Source organism: Anser anser, assembly GCF_964211835.1.
Source record: "Anser anser genome assembly, chromosome: 21".
NCBI classification, from domain to species: Eukaryota; Metazoa; Chordata; class Aves; order Anseriformes; family Anatidae; genus Anser; species Anser anser.
Window position 1 is genome coordinate 3,346,064 of NC_139742.1, and position 21,769 is coordinate 3,367,832.

The 21,769-nt window shown below is 44.5% G+C and overlaps 1 protein-coding gene across 14 annotated transcripts in view; it reads left to right on the forward strand.

Moving 5' to 3' along the window:
- LOC310885015 (voltage-dependent N-type calcium channel subunit alpha-1B-like) overlaps positions 1 to 21,769 on the forward strand; it is a 283,849-nt gene that overhangs the window by 183,314 nt on the left and 78,766 nt on the right. For 9 of the 14 annotated variants that reach the window (XM_083807730.1, XM_083807736.1, XM_083807737.1 and 6 more), the window contains 3 exons: positions 3,818 to 3,885; positions 8,740 to 8,846; positions 15,926 to 15,988. In XM_083807730.1, the coding sequence (XP_083663856.1) occupies positions 3,818 to 3,885; positions 8,740 to 8,846; positions 15,926 to 15,988 (238 nt within the window). The remainder of the gene's footprint in view (positions 1 to 3,817; positions 3,886 to 8,739; positions 8,847 to 15,925; positions 15,989 to 21,769) is intronic. The other 5 variants (XM_083807734.1, XM_083807740.1, XM_083807743.1 and 2 more) reach the window with 1 other exon arrangement.

Consider the following 21,769-nt stretch of genomic DNA (forward strand, 5'->3'; position numbering starts at 1 on the left):
GAGGACAAGGGGTTAAATCTTTTCCTTGTGTTTACTGCAGGAGCTGCCGCAAGAAGCCCACTAATGCTCACGCTGATGTTTCAAGCAGGGTTTCGGTAAGGTCAGTGCTACCCCTGCTTTTCAGTAGTTATGGTTTTGATGCTGAGAGCAAGCAGCAGGCAGTCATTTATCTCGGAGGGAAAGCTGAACCGTGTGACTTACCAGGGACTTAAGTTATTCGTAACTGTCAAAACATAACCAGGAAGGTCTGAAAATAAAGTTCAGTTTGCCAGAAAATAACAGTCCCGCATTTCTGCGGGAAGTAAAATAGTCATTAATGTCAGCGATGCTGCAGCGCAGGGCAAGGCATGGGGGGAGCCGCAGGTTCCCCTTCCCACGGAGAGCCTCCGAGCCTGGCAGGCACCAGGACACCCTGTGCAGAGCAGCCTGCACCGGCTGGGCTGCTGATTAGCTTAATTATCGATTAGCTTAATGTAAAATTCTTTTTTGCTCTAACTTGGGACTTGAATGTTACTGTCAGTCTCCCTTTCACAAAGCTCTCCCCTCTTTGCCTTGCAGAACTGTCCACCAAAAGTGATAAGAATTTGCTTTTTTTTATGCACTGGGTCTTTTTTATTTGTCCAGCATGGATTTGCCTCCAGTCCTTCCTATGCAGAGAATTCAGACTGTGACTGAATTTCTTACATGGGCCTTTCGGTTTTTATTTTCTGGCTAATGTTGAAATCAGTCTAAGACCCATCTAAGGCACTCTGGTTCTTCTGCTGGGAGTGGTTTTATTTTCAGTTTTTGAACATAGGCGTGTCGTGAGTTCAATTTTAAGAGTTTAGGAGGACTGGATCAAATCTCCTCTGTTAGAGAATCAGCTTTAGTGATCTGGGGTCAGCTTGCAAAACCTGCACTTTTTAAACACAAAGGACTCCTTTCCTCTCCCAGAGCTGCTTGGGGCACTATAATTGTTCCAGGTCATGAAGGAGCATGGGAGGGTGCTGGTTACCCTTGCTTTTGCTGCAGCTCAGTTGCTTTTTTGAATCGGTTTATATTTTCAAGGCACATTGCAAGGAAATGATCCAGAAACTGTTTTTAAAAGTCAGAATTCTCTCACGTTGCATTTCCAGTTGCAGAGAGCCCATGTGGAGCCAGACCTCTCTATCTTAAATGGTTTAATGAAAGTAGTATGATTAGAGTGACAGCAGGATTTGGCTCATTTTCTAGGAAATTACACCATGCCTGTATTCATTGTTATCCGGTAAATTAATAAATTGGTGCATCTGTTGAGGGGGAAAAGGAGGAAAAAAAAATCCAAAAATCTACAGAAAAGCCTGAAATGAAAAGCAGCAAATGCTTGGAGCCAGCCACCCTTCCCAGCCCTGGCCTCTGGCTGCCTTTTGCACTTTTCTCCAGCATGGAAGAGCCGTTCTCAGCACCAGCATCGGCTCAGCTGGCCAGGTGGTCCGTGGGTCTGGCTGTGGGTTACAGCCTGGCCTGGAAGATGGATTTCAGCTGGTGTCTGGGAGCCCCCAAGCTCTACAAAAAGGGCTGAGGGACCTTCTTTGGGGGCAGAAACACTCAATTCCACCAGAATGCGTCTGCTAGGAGATGAATCAAAACAGCCCGAACTGTTGTGTTTGTTTGTTTGTTTTTAAAAAGTAATTATATTTCCAGTAGTTGATTACGTTACACAAGACAATTTCAGCACATGTGTGTAGGAAGCAGAGGTAGCAAGACAATTTTATTACTGATATATTCGTTCCCCCCGAGCAAGAGTTGGATGCTTCACTTCCAAGGTGAAGGGACGCAGGGACATTTCAGTATCATCTTTCCCTTCTTCTGCTTCTTTATTCACTGGGCTCAGCAGGATCAAGGTGCTCCCGCCCCATACTCCTTGCTGTCCTGCTTGAACAGAGGAAGCGGCAATAGATGGGCGCCACATTTCAAACCTCTTGACGCCCCCAGGGAATCATCTTCACACAATAAAAACCTGTATTCTCTGTTATTTGACATGGAGAGAACCTGGCCTTTGCCTGGAGAAACCTCTGGATTCTGTGTCCCATCCCCTGCAGGATGCAGACGCATCCTAGAATATTAAATACAGCTCCTGCTTCCACTGTCGCAGGCAGAGGATCTGTTTTCTGATGGGTATTTAGGCTCTGGAGACACTTATCCCAATGGGAATAAGAGGCCTGAATGTCTGGTTCTGAAGTCTTGGCTGAATTAAGTTTGGAGAATGCTCTTGAGGAGGAAAGCAAAGCCTTGAGCTGGTTGTCTGGGCCAGCTTTGGTTCCCAGCTGCCCTGGGAGATGTCTCCTGAAGCCCTGCCAGCGTGGGGTGATGTCTCCCCAGCCAGCAGGGTCTGCAGGTAGCAGGGCTGCCGGGGCACGAGGGCTGCTGGGCGCACTCCCTGTGGGCACAGACACCCAGCACCACCAGCCTGCAGCTGGATCAGCCTTGCACCACTCCTGGCTCCTCTGTTTGAAGAGAAACCTCAGGTGCTTCCTCCCAGCAGTCTTGCTGAGAAATGGGAAGCAGCTGGGGGGTGCTGAGGTGAAGATTTCCCGAAATCTATGCAGGTCTGCCGGCATCCTGGGAGCTCATCTTGCTCCCTCCAGCACTCAGCCCTTGCATTTGGCTCCTGCCCCACCTGCAGTGTGGCTTTCTGCATCGTTTCCAACTCACAGACGAAAGCAGGACCACATCCAGTTATCTTATGTTGGGTCAGTTATCTGCCTACAGCTCCTGCAGTTGGAGTCCCAGACTCGCATTTGGCTCAGGTGAGGACAACACAATGCAACAGCAGCACATTGCTATTCAGGCCTTTGTGAATCTCCAGAGGGTAAATACATGAGATCAACTTCATTGCCGTGTACACTCGTGTTCAGAGCAGCAGTTACAGCTTTGCACAGCCAGGGTGAGTGACTGTCCTGTCACCAGGCAATGTACGAGAGCAAAATGCATTTGCTTCCTGGGCATTAGTTTTGGCTTGGTTTTGCTTTGCTTGCTCTCCTTTCACATGCAGAGGTGTCTGATTTATGATGACTTTGTGGCTGTTTTGCAGACACCTAACTGGAACAACAACAATAAAATACATGAAGGGCCAAGTAATAGCTGAAAACATTAAGAGGAAAAGTGAGAACAATGAATGAGTTAATAACCATGGGGAAACGTGATGTCTTAGTGATATAATGCAGTGCTCTGCAGAGAGAGCCTGGCTGGCGTGGGCACTGGCAGTGGTTTAGGTGGGCTGTGTGCGGTGGCTGGACTAAGGGCCCGTGTGCCGGCAGAGCTCGTTAGCTCAGGCTGGGTGTCCTGCTGACGGGCTCGGCTGTAGCTGTACACTGCGGGCCACCGCAGCTTTCAGGACAGAGGATGTTCGTGGTGCTCTAATTGTCACATCGACTCCGGTGTGATAAGTCATGAGCGTTTCCCCCCACTGGCATGTAGCAGAGCACTGACCTCAGCCTAACTTTTTTGTAATACCCAGTGCCTTTGTGTTGTCTTTAAAATGAGCCATTTCCAGGAGCTGCCAGTCATCCTGCTAAGCAAAAGGGAGAAATGAAGGTGAAATCCTGTGGGTGTGAGTGTATCCCCACCAGGACATGTGTGCTGGTGAAGACAGACAGGTGTCCAACACCTGCTGTGCTCCTCAGCTGGTCCCAGCAGAAGTGGGTGAGTTGGGAATGACAACGACAAAGCAGCAGTGTGAGGGGTTTATCCGTAATATACCATGGCTGGAATGGGGAAAGAAGGGTAGTGGTAGCAGAAGAGGAACCATTTGCTGTATTTGCTATGTGAAGAATTTTCCTTAGCTGCTCCCCAACAGATACGCTCCTGAATGTCTTCTTGGCTATCGCCGTGGACAATCTGGCAAATGCCCAAGAGCTGACCAAGGTAAGTTCGAGGCTTCTGGTTCTTCAAACTTAGACCATAGCTGCTGGATCCACAGCACACGTTGCAGACACTTTGAGACAGGGATTTCCTTCCATGCTGTACCTCTGTGTACCAGTTTGCACTGCTGAGACCCCTGGTAAGGAGGGTCTAGTCACTGTTTTGTTTTGTCATGGAGGCTTGTTTCTGTGAACCGCTTCGTGTTTTTCAGCTTCCTTCTACCCCAGGGTGGGCAGCAGGCCTTGCTCGTGTTGCTGCTGCGTGGAGGTGTGCAGACTTTAGCTTTTACTGTTTTCAAGAGCAGAAGCAGAACAAGTAATGGGTGTTGGCTGACTCAGTAATATATCTGAAGTTCAAGCCTGGGGAGTTGCAGGTGTTGTACTGCTGCTTTTGCTGTCTCACGTTAGTGTTTCTTAGCTCGTTGAATTTGGGAATGAATCAAAGAATTAACGTTCTCCAAACAACTCTGTGGAAAACAACTTGAAGAGGCTACAGTGACTTTTAAGTCAAGATGTTAAAACCTTCCTGCTTCTCACCAGGTGCAAGAGCAATCTGAGGCAGCAGCCCAGGCACAGGCAGGAAGCCAGGTCCTGGCAAGAGCTGGAAATGACGCTGCTGTAGCTTCTCTGTGTGCTTGGATTTATATTGAAGCATTCTCTATGGGCAAAAAAAAAAATGTATAGCCTCTGTATTGTGCAGGAAGGAGTCCAAATACTGCCATTTGTGTTCATATTATTGCACACTTTTGATTTCTCATTGTAGCACACTCAGTCATGTTTATGAGGCAGCATTAGATTTTCTTTGCACATTTTTTGCTTGCTCTCACCAAGTGGATGTGGATACGCACACCCCATTGCTGTGCTGCCCACATGGCCATAAGTCAAAGACTTGCTGTCTCCAAAAGCACCGCATCCACCTTAGCAGTTATATTTTACAACCTTCAGCTTGTGTGCTCCCTATCGGGTGAGAGGATCACTATCTGTGTGTTTATGCAGCGGCTCGCAGGGATGCTTTCTCTTTTTAGAGCCATAGAAAGGTGCAGTAGTGCATGGGTATGGGATGCAGCACTGCAGTCCAGGGGCACCCAGAGATTTCAAGGCATTCCCTATCCCACTCCAGCTGCTGAGGATGGAAGCAGCCAACTCTTCGCAGCTAAAATCCATGGCTCTTGTGGCTGAGCTTGTCTTTACCAGCTCTCCTTTCTGCCACGTTACTGGCTTCAGCTCCTAGCTTTAGCTGGAGCCTTGTTTCCTGAGAGCTGATGCAGGCCATGCAAGAAGCATGGATAACGAATGTTCCGATGTCTGTGAGACCCTGTTCTGCCTCCCTGCTCTGCTATAATGCAGCTCAGGGCTGATCCCAGAGGCGTGCACCTTCCCAGCCCCTTCAGGAGACTTACGGGCATCCCTGGTATGTGCTGAGAGAGGATCAGGCCCTGCACAGTTCCTGGGTAATGAAACTCGTCCTATTCCTTTCTTAATCTTTTTAGTGCTCCCTTCTGAATATTTCAGCAGCGGACTGGAACAGCTAGTAACCTAACTTTGTTGATGTTTACAAAATATAATTAAATATTAATGGATTCAGCGACATTGCAAAATCATAATGCTTCTTGAGAAACTTTTTTTTTTTTTGCTTTAATTTTATTTATGATCCCCAAAATTCTGTGGGGATTTCAAAAGAAGAAAAAGTTAAAAATAATTCAATTGTATAGCATACCTGGAGAATGAGGGATTTATGGCTAAGTAAATATGATCATGCAAAACCAAAAATGGCCTGGAGGTATAATTAAGTTACTTGGGAGTCAGTTGATCTCAGGAGACTTTCTTGACATTTACACTGTAAAACTAATCAAGATCTGTGCTGCGTGTAGTGTGGGAAAGCCGTAAGTGGTTTGCAACTGCCTCTATTTTGGAAGGATAGAAAGCTTTCCAGCTAATCTTCAGGACTGAAACATTTCGACCAACAGTTCCAGTTCTGGATGTGTATTTGGACTTCATTTATCGTGGCATTTGAACATTTACTTGGTAGCCTTAGCTGGGCCCTGTGACCTGTACCAGGGAGCATTGGAGCTGTGGCTATATTTAACTTCAGCTTGATCATCTGATGGCTGTTACAAAACTCACCAGTACTTTGGAATGACTCATTTAAGGGGAAAAAATAATAACCACCTTCTTTGCTTTGACTATATAAAGAATCTTCTCCAGCGTCTGCCCCTCCATCCCCAGGTCTTCTCTTCCTCCTTCCGTGCTGGCTCTGACTTTCCCTTGCTTGAACTCTCCCAGTGTTGTTTCTAGACATTTCTCAAACCTATCATGAATCTTTTGGGTCACCTTCTCTCTTTATTTCCATCTACTGGCAGATCTTTCTTCCTGTTTGCTTATTCAGAGTAGAATCTGAAATTGCCCCCAGATTTGCTTGCAGTATCTCCTCTTTGGTGACACGGCATGCTGTTCTTCATCCTGGCTGAACTGGCGTGGAAAGCTGCCGCGGGTGGGTGAGCAGGGCAGCCCTCGGCTTTCCTAAACGTCTTCCAGCTCCAAGCTTGTTCTCTGATCTCTGCACCCTGCCAGCGATCTCCGAGAAAGCCATATAAAAGCATGCAGTAGGAGGGATGTGTGAATTTTGTATAAAATTAGTCCAGAATTCCTCAGAAATCAGAGGAATAGCAGCCATGGGGACTCCTCCTCCGTCCCAATGGAGAGGTCTTTAATTGGGGGAGTTTAATGAAGAACAGCGTTAACTATGCACATAATTACGGTTAGCTCTGAAGACAAGCTTTGCCATGTGATAAACTGTGGTTTCAGTGAAGATTTAGAGCTCTAGAAAATGGAAAGGAAATGTAAGAGGGAGTTGTCCTTACAGGCAGCGCCTTCATCCATGACAGTGATGATGGAGCTCCCAGAGGTGGCACTGAAGTCACCGTCACAGCTCAGAGCTTGCCTCAGTCGTGCACCATCGCCCCTGCCAGCTTCAAGCAGGGTAGGATGAGCCTCTGCCCCCGTGAGACATCGCAGGGCACGTACCAGGCAGAGAATTAATTAGTATTTGTAGAGGGATCGCAAATCTCTGGGTGGAAGGAGCTGCAGAAATATTATTAAGCAGTCATCTGCTAAAGAGTGTGCTTGTTCTGAGTTAGGGATGGCTGCGTTTATGACAATGAATATTTCCATTGCATTTCGGATGCACTGGGGAGAATGGAGTAGAAGCTAGATCTTTAAAAAAGATGCTCAAATCTGCACCCGGTGCTTGAGGTGCACAGAAAGAAAAATTAAAAGTCCTGGAGAGCTTTCGAGAGAAGGAACGGCTTGAAGATACCTGCTGAGTTAAAAGAAAACCCCCAAAGATGTCTCATTGGGAATTTATTTCTTGAAAGATATATGTCCTCAGATACCCTAGATTTACAGGTAGCATCCCAACCACTGATAAATTTACTGGAAGTTGGCCGTTGAGAAATATTGACTGCTGACTTTGTATAATGGTTCAGCAAGGCTTTTTTTGTGGCCTCATTCTTTATTCACTACATTAAGTTTTGTTTTTTTTTTGTAATAGATTTGCTAATATTTGGAAAGGGGAAAATTTTAAAAATATGAAATCTTAACAGTAACATATTTTTTGCTAAATTCCCTATAATTTATCTTTCTTCCTAAAAGAGAAAAAGAAAACAGTTTCAAAATGAGTTCAGTTTAAGCAAATAACACCAAAGTCAGAGCAAGGAATCATGCATATGGCATTCAAGATGGGTAAATCTCTGTGCCTTCCTTTTTCAAAGTTAGATGTCTTACTGTCCGCATTCATTATTTTAAACATAAGTGTTTCACAGTGTTGCCTCTGAGGAGCAGATGCAGACCCAGGCCGTTTGACAGAGGAGCCTGTGCCTGCTCTTGTCTTGGCATGTGGTTCAGCACCCTGAACGATGGTGCTGACATTGCCGTCAGTGTTGGTATTTCTCCTGCCCCGATTTTACTATCTAATTTGACTTGCTAGAAAAATTCAAAGGAAGTTTAACCCATACGACTATTGGAATCAAACAGGATCCTGTTTTGTCTTTTGTCCTCATCCAATTGCTAAAGAAACTACAGTTACAGTCTGATTTTAAGGGTTATTTCTCTAGTAATTACACCACGTAGGAGAAAATAAATCACAGTTCGACTCTGAGGGAACTTGCAATACCAATTAAAATCCAAATATGAGATCTGAGGGGTATGCAGAAAGCATGAACGTCACCAGCTTTCTGATCGGCATTTGACTCCACCAGCTACACTTCAACGTCTTCTCCTTTCTGTTTTCACCCTGTACGTTCACAGTGATACAACTCAAATCAGTGGAAATATTTGGGATAAAACTAGTGTGAGCAAGGCCAGTCAAATCCTTTGGTGTTTATACGGATTATTGTTTCAGACAAGTCGTGTTGGCAAGAAGTCACGAAGGCTTTAGGAGTCTGTCTCATGCACTTCAGTAGGACGTAGGCTTTTGAGTGTTTTTACATGTGCAAGTCTGAGATACAGGGGGCTGCCTTTACCCCAGAAATGTCACACCTCTGCTCAGGTCTCTCCCTGCTGTGCCAGAACGCTGAGGGATAAGAAGAGACCCAAAAGAGGTAAGACAGCTTCATGAGGGAGATGTGCTCCCAGCAAAAATGCACCAAGCACTTGAGCAGACCTTGTGTTTCTCATCTCTTTGGGTATGGTTTTGCTGTCAGCAGAGGTCCTTGCAAGAAGTTATGAAATTCTGCCTTAATGAATATCTGCTGTCCTCACAGCACAGCGGTCACAGTCACACAACACCCATGCCTCGGGGAGCTGTGGTTATTGTCATTATGTGATGCGTGCTCTGTTTTGTCTTGATTTTCTGCACCAGGACGAGGAGGAGATGGAGGAAGCCACCAACCAAAAGCTTGCCCTGCAGAAGGCCAAGGAAGTAGCAGAAGTCAGCCCCATGTCAGCAGCTAACATTTCCATAGCCGCGTAAGCGTTATTTTATTATTTGGGACCTTTATCATGTGGTTTCTGTTCTTCAGTGTCGTTATATGTCTATTCAACTGGAGCCATCCCATAGTACTCTGTGAGCCTTTTTATGCCATCTCTGTTACTGACAGGGCTGTAGGTTGACTGAATACTTCAGCGCTGATCACTTAACCATGGATCGAAGTACTCCTTTTAGTTTGTTTTTTCCTTTGTAATGTTTCATCTTTTGCCTTGCTGTAAATAACCATATTTTAGCAGGTTGGTTCTTTTTTTAAGCTGTCCTTAGGATAGATTTCACCAGGTGAATTGTTAACATTCCACTTTGGATTTGTAATTCTGAGAGGTATGTGTGCATATTTTATATTAAATACTGTTTGATGATCTCTGTTTGGAGGATTCAAGAGCAAATGCCTCCTCCTAAATATCAGAAAGGAAAAAAAGAAAAAAAAAAAAAGCTTGAATGTTCTCTCTTTGTTGTCTGAAAGACTGCAGGAATGAATAAAGTCACATACATGAACAGTCACTGGTTCATAGCTAGAAATATAAATTGCATTTTCAAATGCAGGCTTTTCTGTAATACATGGATGTAGACGTATGCACATATTCTGTGATAGTGTTTTGGAAGAATCCTTAGAAAATATTCCTTTGGGGCCCACCTTTTCACATATACTCATCTAAACTGAGGTGAAACTTTTATTTGTAGGTGGAAATACTTGTCCAGATGTCACTGAGGACAGAGCAGATTTCTGCCTGCATGGGATGATGGCCCCATGTTTGAGATGTGCCTGCCTTGGGTAGATTTACTTTTTTTTTGTTAGGGGTTCATTTAACTCTTTGGGAATCAGCATCAGGACAAGCAACGTCAAAAATTTGGACCTGCATTTTGCTGAGAGTTGCTGGTATTTTCTAATGCCTTTTTGCAGGGGAGACCTCCTAGGTCTAGGCAAGCTGAAGCACAGAAAAATGAATTTCCTGTGCAGTTTTATTCCAAAGGATCTGGAATGAAGAAAGATCCCCAGGAGACCTTTTTAGGGGGAGTTTAATCCACTTCAGCCCAGACAATAGGCCAAATGGAGCCAGCTCATTATATACGAAGGGAAAGAATATTGTTAATTTGACTATTTTATTCTTCTTACCATTTTATTTTGCAATTACTGCTATAATCATCTACTATTTATGCCATGTCTATTTGTTAGTTTTAAATATAATCCTTTTCTTACAATGATGTCCAGTCTTGACAGGAAGTCATATGAGGATATTTGCTCTTGTTTTGTTTTGTTTTGAATTTCCTGGAACTGTTATTTTATAGTACAAGATGATAACACTTATTTTCTTCTATTTTTCTTCTATTTCTTCTCTTTTTAATCAAAAGTACGGTGCACGTGAGAATTTCTTAGAAACCAGACAAAGATCTTTAACAGAGCTAACAGTTCACACCACATTGTTAGTTACATAAAATAACCTTTATTTTGTGATTTTTCACCAGACTTTCACCTGGTTTTCAATATCACAGGGACACTTTTAGAAGTGCATCCAGTTGCTTCCACATCTACTAACCAGGGCAACATCAGGCATGCTGCATGGGAGGCCATCGGTGTACCACTGTCACCTGGCTTCCAGTCCCCTCTGCTGCAGTGCCAGCGAGGTGCTTACACAGCCACTCACAAGGCATGCAGGACTTCAGTTTTTTGGGGAGAAAAAAGATTTTTAAAAAAAGCATAAGGTCAGTAGGGTGATGACCAAATGAGTGATGACCTACAGGAGAAGGCAAGGGAGAAGTGAGGTATTTTGCAAGAGATTAATGGATGGATGGATTGTTGGCTGATGATCCAAAAGATGTTTAATGAGTGCATGCCGAAGTCATGTTTAGTATAGAAATTAACCCGTAGTGAGAGCTCCAAAAGGGGCTTAGCAGCTACAGCTTTTGGGTTTACAGGACTGACCTGAGGTACCATTATCCAGCACAGTAGGGCTGGTGATAGAGACCCACGATTGACATCCAGATGTACCCTGTTAATTCATTTCTTATGGTCTTAAGCTACAGAGTGGTGCAGAAGGTGGAGCAGATTCCATGTTCATGGCAAAACCTGTCGGATCAAGCTCTGATGTGATTCAGGCATGGACGTGCTGATGGGACCCCACCAGGGCTTAGGTGTGAGGTACAGCAAGTGGCTCAGCACTGTTGAGAATGAAAAGTTCCTGGAAACAGGATTCTTGGCTTACGGAAATACCACTGCCAAAAGCAAATGCCTGTAGAGCCTGGGCTCCCCTAAGTGACTGGTGAGCAGGGGCAGGGAAAAACTGGGACTGAGCTACCAAGGTCCTGCTGCAATCCCGTTTGTGGGTCTACCCCATCAGTTTGTTCTAACGAATAGTGGGTTTGGAATTCTGATTCAATTTTATTTTCAGAATGTAGGAAAGGGATTTTCTACAGCAACAGGTATCTATAGCATGGGTCAGTGTTCTGAGAACATCAACATTTTCTCTGCCTCATCAATTAAACCAGGTCTCTCGGATGTTGAAGCAGAGGGCACCGTGACTTGCATTTCCTCAGGCACGATATTCACGTTCCTGGCGTGCTTGTCTACCTCCCACAGAGGTGACAAGCTCAGGCTGGTGAAAAGTCCTAGTGGTCATTCTGCTGTTTCACCGGTGAGGTGCTGTGCTTGCTGTTTTGTTTCTTTCCTTTGTCAGTCCCGTATCAAGGACTGCGAGAGTACATCTTCCTCTACGCCTCCTTCCAGGCCATTGCATGCTCTGTAGCCTTGTATCTACTTCTCCACCCCTGGCATTTTTCTGTGCAAATACAGCGTGCACTCCCCGTTTGCATTCTCGTGACCCTGCAGTTTATCTGCACTGATTCATCTGCTCTCCTCTGCCATTTGAGCCTCTCAACAGCTCAGCTCTGGGAAATGTTCAATTTGTTGCATCGGTTACAAATATAATTTCATAGGCTTATGAACCCGGTTGCTGATTCGGTCTGTCAGCCTGCTTGGAGGGTCTGAGGTGGTACCTTCACATCTACGTGTGTTTGATGGTTGATAGATGGTGAAGTGCTGCTGTGTCATGGGGATCTGCTTAATAACCTATTCATTATTACAGTAGCATCCAGGTATCTATCTTGCAGCTGACTTGAGGTGCTTTATTACAATATTCTACCTGCACTTGGTTTATTGCTCCTACTTCTTTGCTCTCCCAGGATTTTAATGACTTGCCCCCAGCTCCAGCAAAAGGAATTGCAGGAATGGATTTTTCTGACCATTTTGTTCTTCACCTGGTGAACTCTATCCTGAGTGGGCTTTTTTGTTTTGTGGATTTTCAGGATGAAAAAGCTAGGATGGTACATTGTTTTTGTCATTGTTGCAATGTTTGGTTTAAAACAGAATATTTGTTTAACATAAGTTACTGCGTTTTAATTTTAGCCCATTGTTTCATTCTTATTTTTGTGATTTTTGTTTTCTGTTTAGCATTTTCCTTGCTTTGTTGTTTCTGGAGGTGAGTTTCTGGGTTTGTCCAGTTTGCCCAGCATTGTCTTTAAGACCCTCTGTTTTGTACAACATCGAAACCACTCAGCCTCTCGAACTGAGCCGCTGTACTGACCGACGGGTCTTTAGAGCAAGCCATTGGTGCAGCTTCCTTGGCGGTGAGAACAGAGCAGGGGGGAAAATGGGGCAACTACTGAGGTGCTGAATGTGCAAAGCACCTCAAGGTCCCCACTGGATAGGTGCCAGTGGAAGGGAGAGCTGCTGGGCTTATTTCATGGCCAGCACAAAGACCCCAGTGCAAATGGTTTTACATTCTGCAGATGAACTTGTGTCTTTGCCAACCCAAAGCCTGAACTCCCCGCATTCGGATACCTCCTCTGCCTTTTCTATTCCATCCAGAGCTGCACCAATGTCCCGTACAAAAGGGGCTGCGCTACGCACACACGGCACGGGTGCTCCGCACGGGCCAGCAGACCAGTCGGAGAGTCAATGAGCCCCAAAGCACACGTCCTCCCCATGGCTGCTCCAGGGATTCTGAACTGGTGGCTAAAACAGCCTCTGCATTCGTTTATTCCTGTGTATTTTCCAGTGGCCTGCCTTCACCTTTTCTTGGGAAGAGTCTTTAAAAAGCAATCACAACAGCACGCAAATGCTAAATTTGTAGGAACCTGCTAAGTTGTCACGTCCAAGTCATGCTGAGTGAAACTTCTAGCATTTATTTACTTAGGTTTATTTTTAATTCTACATGGCAATGTGTTATAGTGGTGGCCAGACACAAGGAAACAATTTAAGCTTTAGGTATAAGGGGTGAGCTCTGGATGGGAAAAGAGTTTCTCAGATGTGATGGATGAAACTTTGTAGGAAGTAGCAGAGGCACTTCGTGAAACTTGGGCACCAGAGCTAAACACTGCCAATGGGATTGACCACTGCCATTCTTCAAAGCTTGACATGCTTCTCAGCACAGTGTTCCAACCCTGAAAGACCTCTTCCTCTCTCCAGGGCGTGACTGGTTTCTGCTGGTCCCTCACATGGTTGTTCCAAGCAGTTGGCATCTTAATTGTGTGCCTACAGGTAGATACTGCCTGGTAACACGAGCGAGTTGACTACTCCTTAGAAAACTGCTGAGAGCAGATAGAGGTGGCACGTCATTTCAGTGACTTCTCCGAGGTGTCTGTCCCTTTTGTACAGGTCTGGGGATGAAGGGGGATGGGGGGTTGCTTTGTTTCTTTAGGACATCTTCCATCTCAGAGACTCCATGTTTTCCTTTTGTCTTGGGAATACTGTGGTCTCTTTCAAAATCCCTGTTGGGCTGCCGGTACCCAACAGAACCCAGCAAGAAGTATGCCTGAACACCCAGCCCATGAAACGTCCCGTGCTCGATGGTGCGTAGACTAGCAGAGGTGTTCTTTTTCTCTTGCTGGCTTGTGACTTCTTCCCTTTCTTCTCCCCCCTGATGTGTGTTGATGTGTGAGGTGCTGTGGTTCTTCCCGTTAGCTTACCTTTTTGCCCTTGCTGTTGGTGTAACGGTGACTCAAACAGCTGCACAGAAAGACGCTCTCTTGTTCTGTGTCCCTCTCGGATGGTAAGTAGCACGGAGCAAAGCTCAAGGACTTCTGTCACTTTGATTCAGAAAAGGAGGCTCTCTTGGCTTCCCAGCTTTCCTCTCCGCGATTCCAGGGAAAATGTAGTCAGTCACAGTTTCAGAAAAGACAGCTCCAGGAACGAGAGCAAAGAAGTGAACCTGGAGTGCTGCAGGACTTGCATAACGTTGCCTGGCCAAGTTACAAGGATGTTTGGCAGGATCACAGCATGGCCTCCATCCTGCACTGCACCAAATGAAGCAGGGAAAAATGCAAAAATTCATTCAAGCCTTCTGCCAAGGGATATTGAGAGCTGTTTTTAGCAATTAAAAGCAACATTTCCACAGGTACTGCATGACGTTGGTGCTGACTCCCAGGTAAATTAAGGCAGCCCGGTACATTCTTCTCCATCATAAGTTTTCCACCTGTTTTGCCCAAGAAATCCCTTACCTGTGCTTCAGGCATTTGTGCAGGCAGGGGCTTGCTCTCTGCAGGGTTCAGTTGCCATCCTGGGACTTCATCATCCAGCCAAGAAGTAAAGGGGTCCCCAGCTTGAGCAACCTGGGAGCAATTTTCCTGGCAAACCAGCAGAGCATGCAACCCCCCTTTGATTCCTGCTCCCCTTTTCTTTGGCGAGGTAAAAATGTAGAAATAGTAAATTTGGGGCAGAATGCTTTACCTGGCTGCACAGCAGGTGATTTTCTCCAAGTGAAACTTTTATAAACACTTTTCATAATGGTACTTATATTTGTTGCAGTTTTCTTGGCCTTTGGGTGGTTGTGTTATATACTTCACGTGGGCCAACATTTCTGTTCAGGAGATTCTGGTAATTTTAAGGAAATGTATATTTAAAATTCTACTCATATGATATCCAAAGAACATTAGATTTTAATTGGACCTTCTGGCTTGATAGCACTGATTGTTAACAGATTGAAGCTCTCAGGGAAGCAGGAAAAACTGCTGCAACTGAAAAGGCAAATTCAGGAGGTGAAGGGATTTTGTTTTCTGTCATCTGAGAGGGTTCTTCAGATGATGTAGATTTATAAAAATTATTGTTTATAACTGTGAAGCGTTAGTGCCTCAAGCCAAGATCTATCAAGATATTTAGAATCCTGATTCTGTGTAGATTCCCTGCCAGAGGAAGAATAAACTTTTTTTTTCTGTGTAATTCGGCTATTTCCATATTCAGAACCCCCCATGTGTAATGGCATTTATACAAACACACACTGAATGGAGGAGAATCTACAAAATTACACGTGAATTGAAACAAGTTCCTTTAAATAAAGTGTAATCCGTTGCTTAATCTGCAGCAGACGTAGGGTTTTCAGACACGGTGAGCCCTATTCGGATGGTTTGAGCTCAGACACATCCCTGTGCCTGGCAGAGGAGAGAGGTAGGTGCCCCTGGAGAGCCCACCTGGCACAAGAACCGAACCGAAGCAGCCTGGCACCAGCTGCTGGGGCTCAGATGGGTTTTGGTTCTCGATGCATGGCCCTGGGTCCTCCCTCCAGCCCCTGTTCTTCGCTGCTCCCAGGCTTCCTCCTCTCATCTCGTGGTGCCGGAGGGGGGAATTAGCAGTCTTGCATCCCGCTCCCACTTGGAAGTAATGATTTGCAGCACAGCTGTAAAAGCAATCACCATCTGTTTCTACAAAGACCTCTACCCCGAGGTCCTAAAGATGACTTCTGCGGAGGACTTTGATTTTGTGAGTATAGCATATGGAGGCATAAAGTCCTAATATCATCGTGTGGCTTTTGGTTCACCTTTTAATTTTTTTCCCTTTTGGTTCCATTTTGATTCTTTGGTTGTTTCCCTGTCGACTAGAAGGTGGTGTGTCTGTGGCTTCCACACTTTCTGAAGCTTGCCTGGTCTCCTACCAAGATGCACGCTGCAGTCTGCATTCGATAGGACACAGCCTGTATGAGTCTCCTCCCGATGTCTCTTATAGTTTCTCTTCTCTTTTTTTTTTTCTCACTTTTTGTTTTCTTTGTTTGTTTTGTTTTTGCATGTGCAGTTTTGTAAAGCAAACTCGAGGTACTGTATCTCGCAGCTCGTCAGTCTCCAGCGTAAATTCACCGTGAGTTGCTCTCTGTTACGATATTCAGTAAATGGATTTATCATATATATCTCTATATTTATAAACCTCCCTATTTCCCCCTCTCCCAATGCCTTCACTCCCCCCTTGTTTTTTCCAAAAATCATTCCCATCATTGTGGAAAGCCTCCAGACCAACATACGGTGGAAGGACTGGAAGGTGTGCGACATTGCCATATAATGCTTGTGATTTGATCGTGAGCAACTCTGTAGTGTTTTGTACATTGACTGTGATTTTTCCTTCCTCCTCCCTTTGTTTTCCTCCCATCCCCCTAATTATTCGCCTTTGTTCCTTCCTTAATTATCTTCCCTGTTCTCCCCTCTGCCCTCATTTGATGGTTCGTCTTGTTCTCACTTGTATTTTTGTTCTCTGTGTTTATTATGCACTGGGCTGATGGCTTTGATGTTCCACCAGTGTTTGCGCTTAGGGTTCAATAGGAGAATGGGTGCCCACCATGAGCGTGCTCTTTAAATGAAAACTGGAGGAGAAACTTCTGGAATTAGGGCCCGAGCGAGACCAAATTGGAAAACTCTGCATAAATATCCTTGGGAAACTTAGAGCATGAGTTATGGCTGTGCTCTCTCACCTTCCTGAGCTGGTGCTTAACGCTACAGATATGGCAAAAATGAGGCACTCGGCAAGCTCCTATGTACCCGTGGTTGAGCAAACACAGTGGTAGATCTTCCATTCACTTCACGCACCTCCTAACAACCAAATCTTGCTGGCTTTGCTGTGAATCACGGGTGCGCTTTGACACCGATACAGGTTTGTAGAAAATAACCATCGTTCCCCGCCGACTAATACAACAAAACTTGTCACCAGCTTGTCATCCACCCATCTTAGCGTTGTTGCTTTGAGTTATACTGTTACCATCTGACGTTGTTTTTCTTCTTTAATGCTTTTGGAGAGACAAGTAAGTGCAACTCGAACGCTCGTGGGTTTGTCCTTATGTGCACCATGGCAGGATTCAGCGTACCAAAGGCACGGTGAAGCAAAGGAGGTTTTCCACCAGCTTCCTAACACCTTGTTCCCTGCTGCCCTGGGTGTTTCGGTGGTCCACTGATGGATCTCAGGCACACTTGGGTTGCTACAGTGTGTGGATTTAGTTTCTCTGACCAAGACTGAACTTTTGCATCTGGCAAAAGCAGGTGCCTGTGCTAAGGGCTCTGATGGGACAAATGCACCCATCTGAGATCTCACAGGACTGGGACAGTGGAAAACCGGGGAGGAAACTACACCAGGAAAGCTTTTGGCTCATTTTTTCCAGTGCATTGTCTGGCTGCTGGGACTCTGGGCAGGCACAAAGGTGCGGGGAGTAGCCAGCTGCCTTTTGGGGGTCTCATCCTGCCTTGCACTTGTCAGGGAGGAGGGGAAGGGGGGCAAGGGAGAACGTGGTTAAAGGTGGTGATGCTGGAGAGGTGCTGCCCAGTGCCTCACCTCCCGGCACTCGAGTGCACGCCAGCAGAAGTTGCACCAAACCCATCTGAGGCCACATTCGCACAGTTAATAAAATCAGAGAGAACAAAGGGTTTGGCTCCTTTTCCAAACTTCTGGAGCTACCATTAAAAAAGATTAAATCAAACTGCAGGAACTAAAATCCACTTAGCAGGAGGTTTTGCCTGTGTTCAGCTGTGTTTGCCATTGAGGTCTGTTGCTAACTCCCCACCAGCAATAGAGACAGTGCAGAATAGAAAGAGGCATCTCTGGCTCTTATGACTCACATCCATTCTCTGAAGAGAATGAATTTTTACTGAAAAAAATGTATATCTGTGCTTGTGTTCGGGTGGTTTTTCAATATATGCTGTTTACAGATGCTTTCATTTTGCCTGCACTTTTCTGTGCTAGCCAAACTGACAAAACCACGGCAGCTTAAACCACATTTCTCTACACGTGAAACCACTTTACCTCTCTTCAGTCGTGTGGAGAGGCCCTGGTGTAGAGGCAAATATAATTTGCATTGTATTTAACATTTCTATGCACTGTCTGGGCAGTAATTTATAATTTCCTATGCAAAACAAGATCGTTTTGACAGATGAGTGTGCATTTTCTTCTCTGTGGGTATCCCCAGACGCTTCCCTCATGTTTTTGCAGCAAACACCCTAGCTTTGATTAAATGACTGGGCCCCATAAGAGTGTGCCATGTGTAAAAGTACCAGCCATCACAGAGCATCGAGAGCCCCCTGAAGGGTAAAGGCATCTGAAGGTCTCGTACGCTTGGTATAAATGTCATGGTTAGAAGTGTATTTTTTATTTTAAATTCAAATAAATAAATTGGAACCACTCCTCTCAGGTACCTGCAGGTACTGTGGTCTCCCTGTCCCCGGTGAAAGCCAGTAGCAGTCCAAGATGCCTTTATACCACTCTTTTCTGCCCACTGTGAGTGCTATTGCTGTAATTATACTGAACAGTGGTCTAATTTTTGTGCACAGATGAAAGCTGAACAGTAGTCTAGTCATTTAAAAAAAGCCTTTTAAAAGGTGCAAAAAATTCCTGTTCCTTTTCTTCTCTACATAGCTCAAATGGCATAGAAGTCCTGGTGTCTTTAACATCAGTGAGAACCAGGATCTGCAAATCCAGACTTTTGAAAGAACGAAGCTTATTCAAAACCCTTTTGAGATAGAAAACCCTTTGTGGGGTTGGTTGCTTGTTTGTTTGTTTGTTTTTTTCCATATTCTTTCTTTGATAATTTAGAAATTTCCTTAGGAAAATAGGTAAGAGCCTAAAGGAAAAACGCCTGTGCTAGTTTCTTAACAAAAAGTAATAATACATAAGGTGAGTCACTTTCTAATTCCAGGATATATATATAAATTTATACATAGATATTATATTTGTGTATATCTTTATATATAAAACATCAGGTTAGAGTGATAGGAAGCAGCATGCAGGTGGGTGATCTATGGTTGAGTGAAATCCTTCTGTCCTTAGGAAAAGGTTAAGCTGAAAGCAGCAAAACTTTTGCTACGTTAACACCGGGAGGCTTGGATGAACTCTGCATCTCTGCAGAGCTGTATAAAAACAGGCGACACAGCAGCTGTCAAATACTAAGCGGCAGCAGATAATTTCTACTGCTCGGAGGAAATCATGGCCATGGACACCCCGTGGGAGTGGTAATGAAACAGCAGAGCTTTCCAAACTTTTATTCAGACGCATTTTGGAAGCTTTCTGCCTCTGTGCTGGCTGAAGGCTTGATGTTGAAGGACTTGATGCTGCAACGGTGCCAGGCTTGGTCCTCCTCGAGCATCCCAGATTATTCCTCCTGCTGGGACCAATTACCTGTGGTCAGCAGGGACATCAGCAGCTTGTTTGTGGCTTAGCAAGTTTTTCTCAGTGGTCTCAGCTGACTTAATGCTGCTTAGCTGACTCTTCACTTAGTGAGTTTTCAGGAAATCCTCTCTCAGACGTTCACATGTGGTGGTAGATCCTGCAGGGCTGGCCGGCTGGTGGAGGGAAGCCTTTCTCTGGCCCAGACTTGACCTGCTACCAAAGAAGCTCCTCCAGAGGATGGGGTGAAGCCAGCCTGCAGTCACGGCTCTTGGATTTGTCTAAAAGAGCTGGTAAAGGAAGTAGAAATTCTGTCTGAGGGTGATAATATTTAAATATATATATATATAAAAATGTTGAATTTAGTGAACTTTCTTGATCTAGGAAGTTGATGTCTATGAGAGTTTGAAAGGCATTTCAAGTGTCACCAGCACGTTTCTGAATATGAGGGTGTGATATGCGGCCAGTATTATATTAAACCTAGGTCATATTCAAAATTTAGTTTTTCTAGCCAAAGGACTTAAGGAGAAACATTATGAAAGAAGATAGTTTCTTTCTGAGAAACTGAAATATCAGAAAATCTAATATATAAAAAGAAAAATCAAATTCAAGAGTAATACAGGGAGAGACTGGACAGTGTTTTCCATGCTCATCCCTGGCAATAGTGTTTCTGCGATGCACGCTGCCACATCAGCTCGGTGGGAGAGCACAGTGCGTTTCCCAAGAGAGCCCGGGCAGGAAATGTGGCTCATAAAGAAGAGAAGATACGAAAGCATCCAAGCAGCAACTCCCAGGGTCATGGGCAAAGCAAATTGAAATGCTAGCAGTGTCTTCATCTGAAAGAAAATTGTTTTATCAAACCAGAGAGAAAACCTTCTCCTTTGCATGTGCCTACCCCAGATTGATATGCTTCATTTGTATTTTCCTAATGGAAAATTGAAACATGGAGGAAATTCTCCAAATTTATGGATAGAAAATACAATTTTTAGTCAAAAGGGTTTTTATGTCCCATTTTCTCTTGAAACTGTTTTTTAACAAAAAAAATCCCTTTCATCTGTAATCAGAATATATTCTTTCATACCCACAATCTAATACGTAGGTATTTTAAATGTAAAATTAGTATGTTCATAGTCAGGTTTCACTCATTATTTACTAAAGCAAAATTTTAAGGATTGCGTTTATGTAGCTGATTAAACCAGTAGGTCTGGGAAGCAAAGTGCCATTAACTAAAGCTGTGTTTTTAAAAGGTTATGTTAACAAAATCTTTAGTCATTAAGGAATACCCTAAGATTAGAGTATGTTTAAAATTATGCTTCGCTTTCTTTAGTGATCTACACAGTTACTGGCTGCATTTTTTTTTTTGTGTCAATATTAGTCGCTGGTTCATTAATATGAATTCTGTTTCATTCTACAAGAAGGTTATGGTTTTCTTTCTAGCCCCAGGATTTGACTACTGGCTGCTTAATCCAAGCAGAAACAATGGAGCTTCTCAGAGAAGCATATTAGCAGAAGTATCTACTACAACATTACAAGCCTAGGGGACCTGAAAACTGAGTGCATTGTCAGCACCCCTTTAAACAGTTTGAAATATTCTGTACACAGAAAATAGGGATGAAAAAAATCGTAAAGAAAGTGTATTAACGTTAATCTTTGCACAGTGCCGGTAAATCAGAGGTGATCAATGCCATTTTCTTAATGGATTCAGAAGAATTTTAAGAAGCAAACAGCAGGATTTCAGATAAGGAGATGGAATCATAAATAGTTGTCTTTTGTGGAAAGAAATTTGTTATCACAGAGTCTCTCCCCCCCCCCCCCCCCTTTTTTTTTTCTCTTTTCAGTGTGGATATTTTACAGACAAGTCACGCCATGCTGTGGCATATCATGCTTTGTACCTTAGGTGGTTTGAGTCTGCCCCAGTTCATGCAGCATTTAATAATTTACTGGACCAAACTGTGGAGGAAGCAGTGGAAATCTTTTTGCCCCAGTTATGTTTTCTTCCCCATCTCTTCCGTGGTTCTTTGTGCTGCGTGCATAGGCACCGTATCCTCGCAGGCAGGCGGTTGTAAGCAGGCTTTGTTGTAAGGTGACGTTCCTGTTGTGCCATAAATAAGTTCAAAAGCTCTCCTCTGAGAAGACGTGCAGCAGAGCAACAGGAGAGAAGAAGCTGTCACACGTGTCCACGTTCAGTTGCTGTGGGAACTTGTAGAAAGCAAGAGTCAGATAAATGTAATTGGACAAGCAGGCGACACGTTCCCTCCAGCTGCTGCCGCTTTCTCTCTGAAAAACCCTGAACACGGTCCCCAGAGGGACCCGCCTGCTCCATTCCTTTACGTCCATTTCCTACAGCAGCCTTTATGCGTGCTGTCACTTGCTCCTGATGTTCTTGACTCGTTTGAATGCAATAATGAGCTCACAGGCAAGCCTCACGTTTTCCTGATTGATATTTTACTGTGCTTTATGCATTTTTTTTTTTTTTTTTTTGTATTGGAGTGGGGGAAGGAG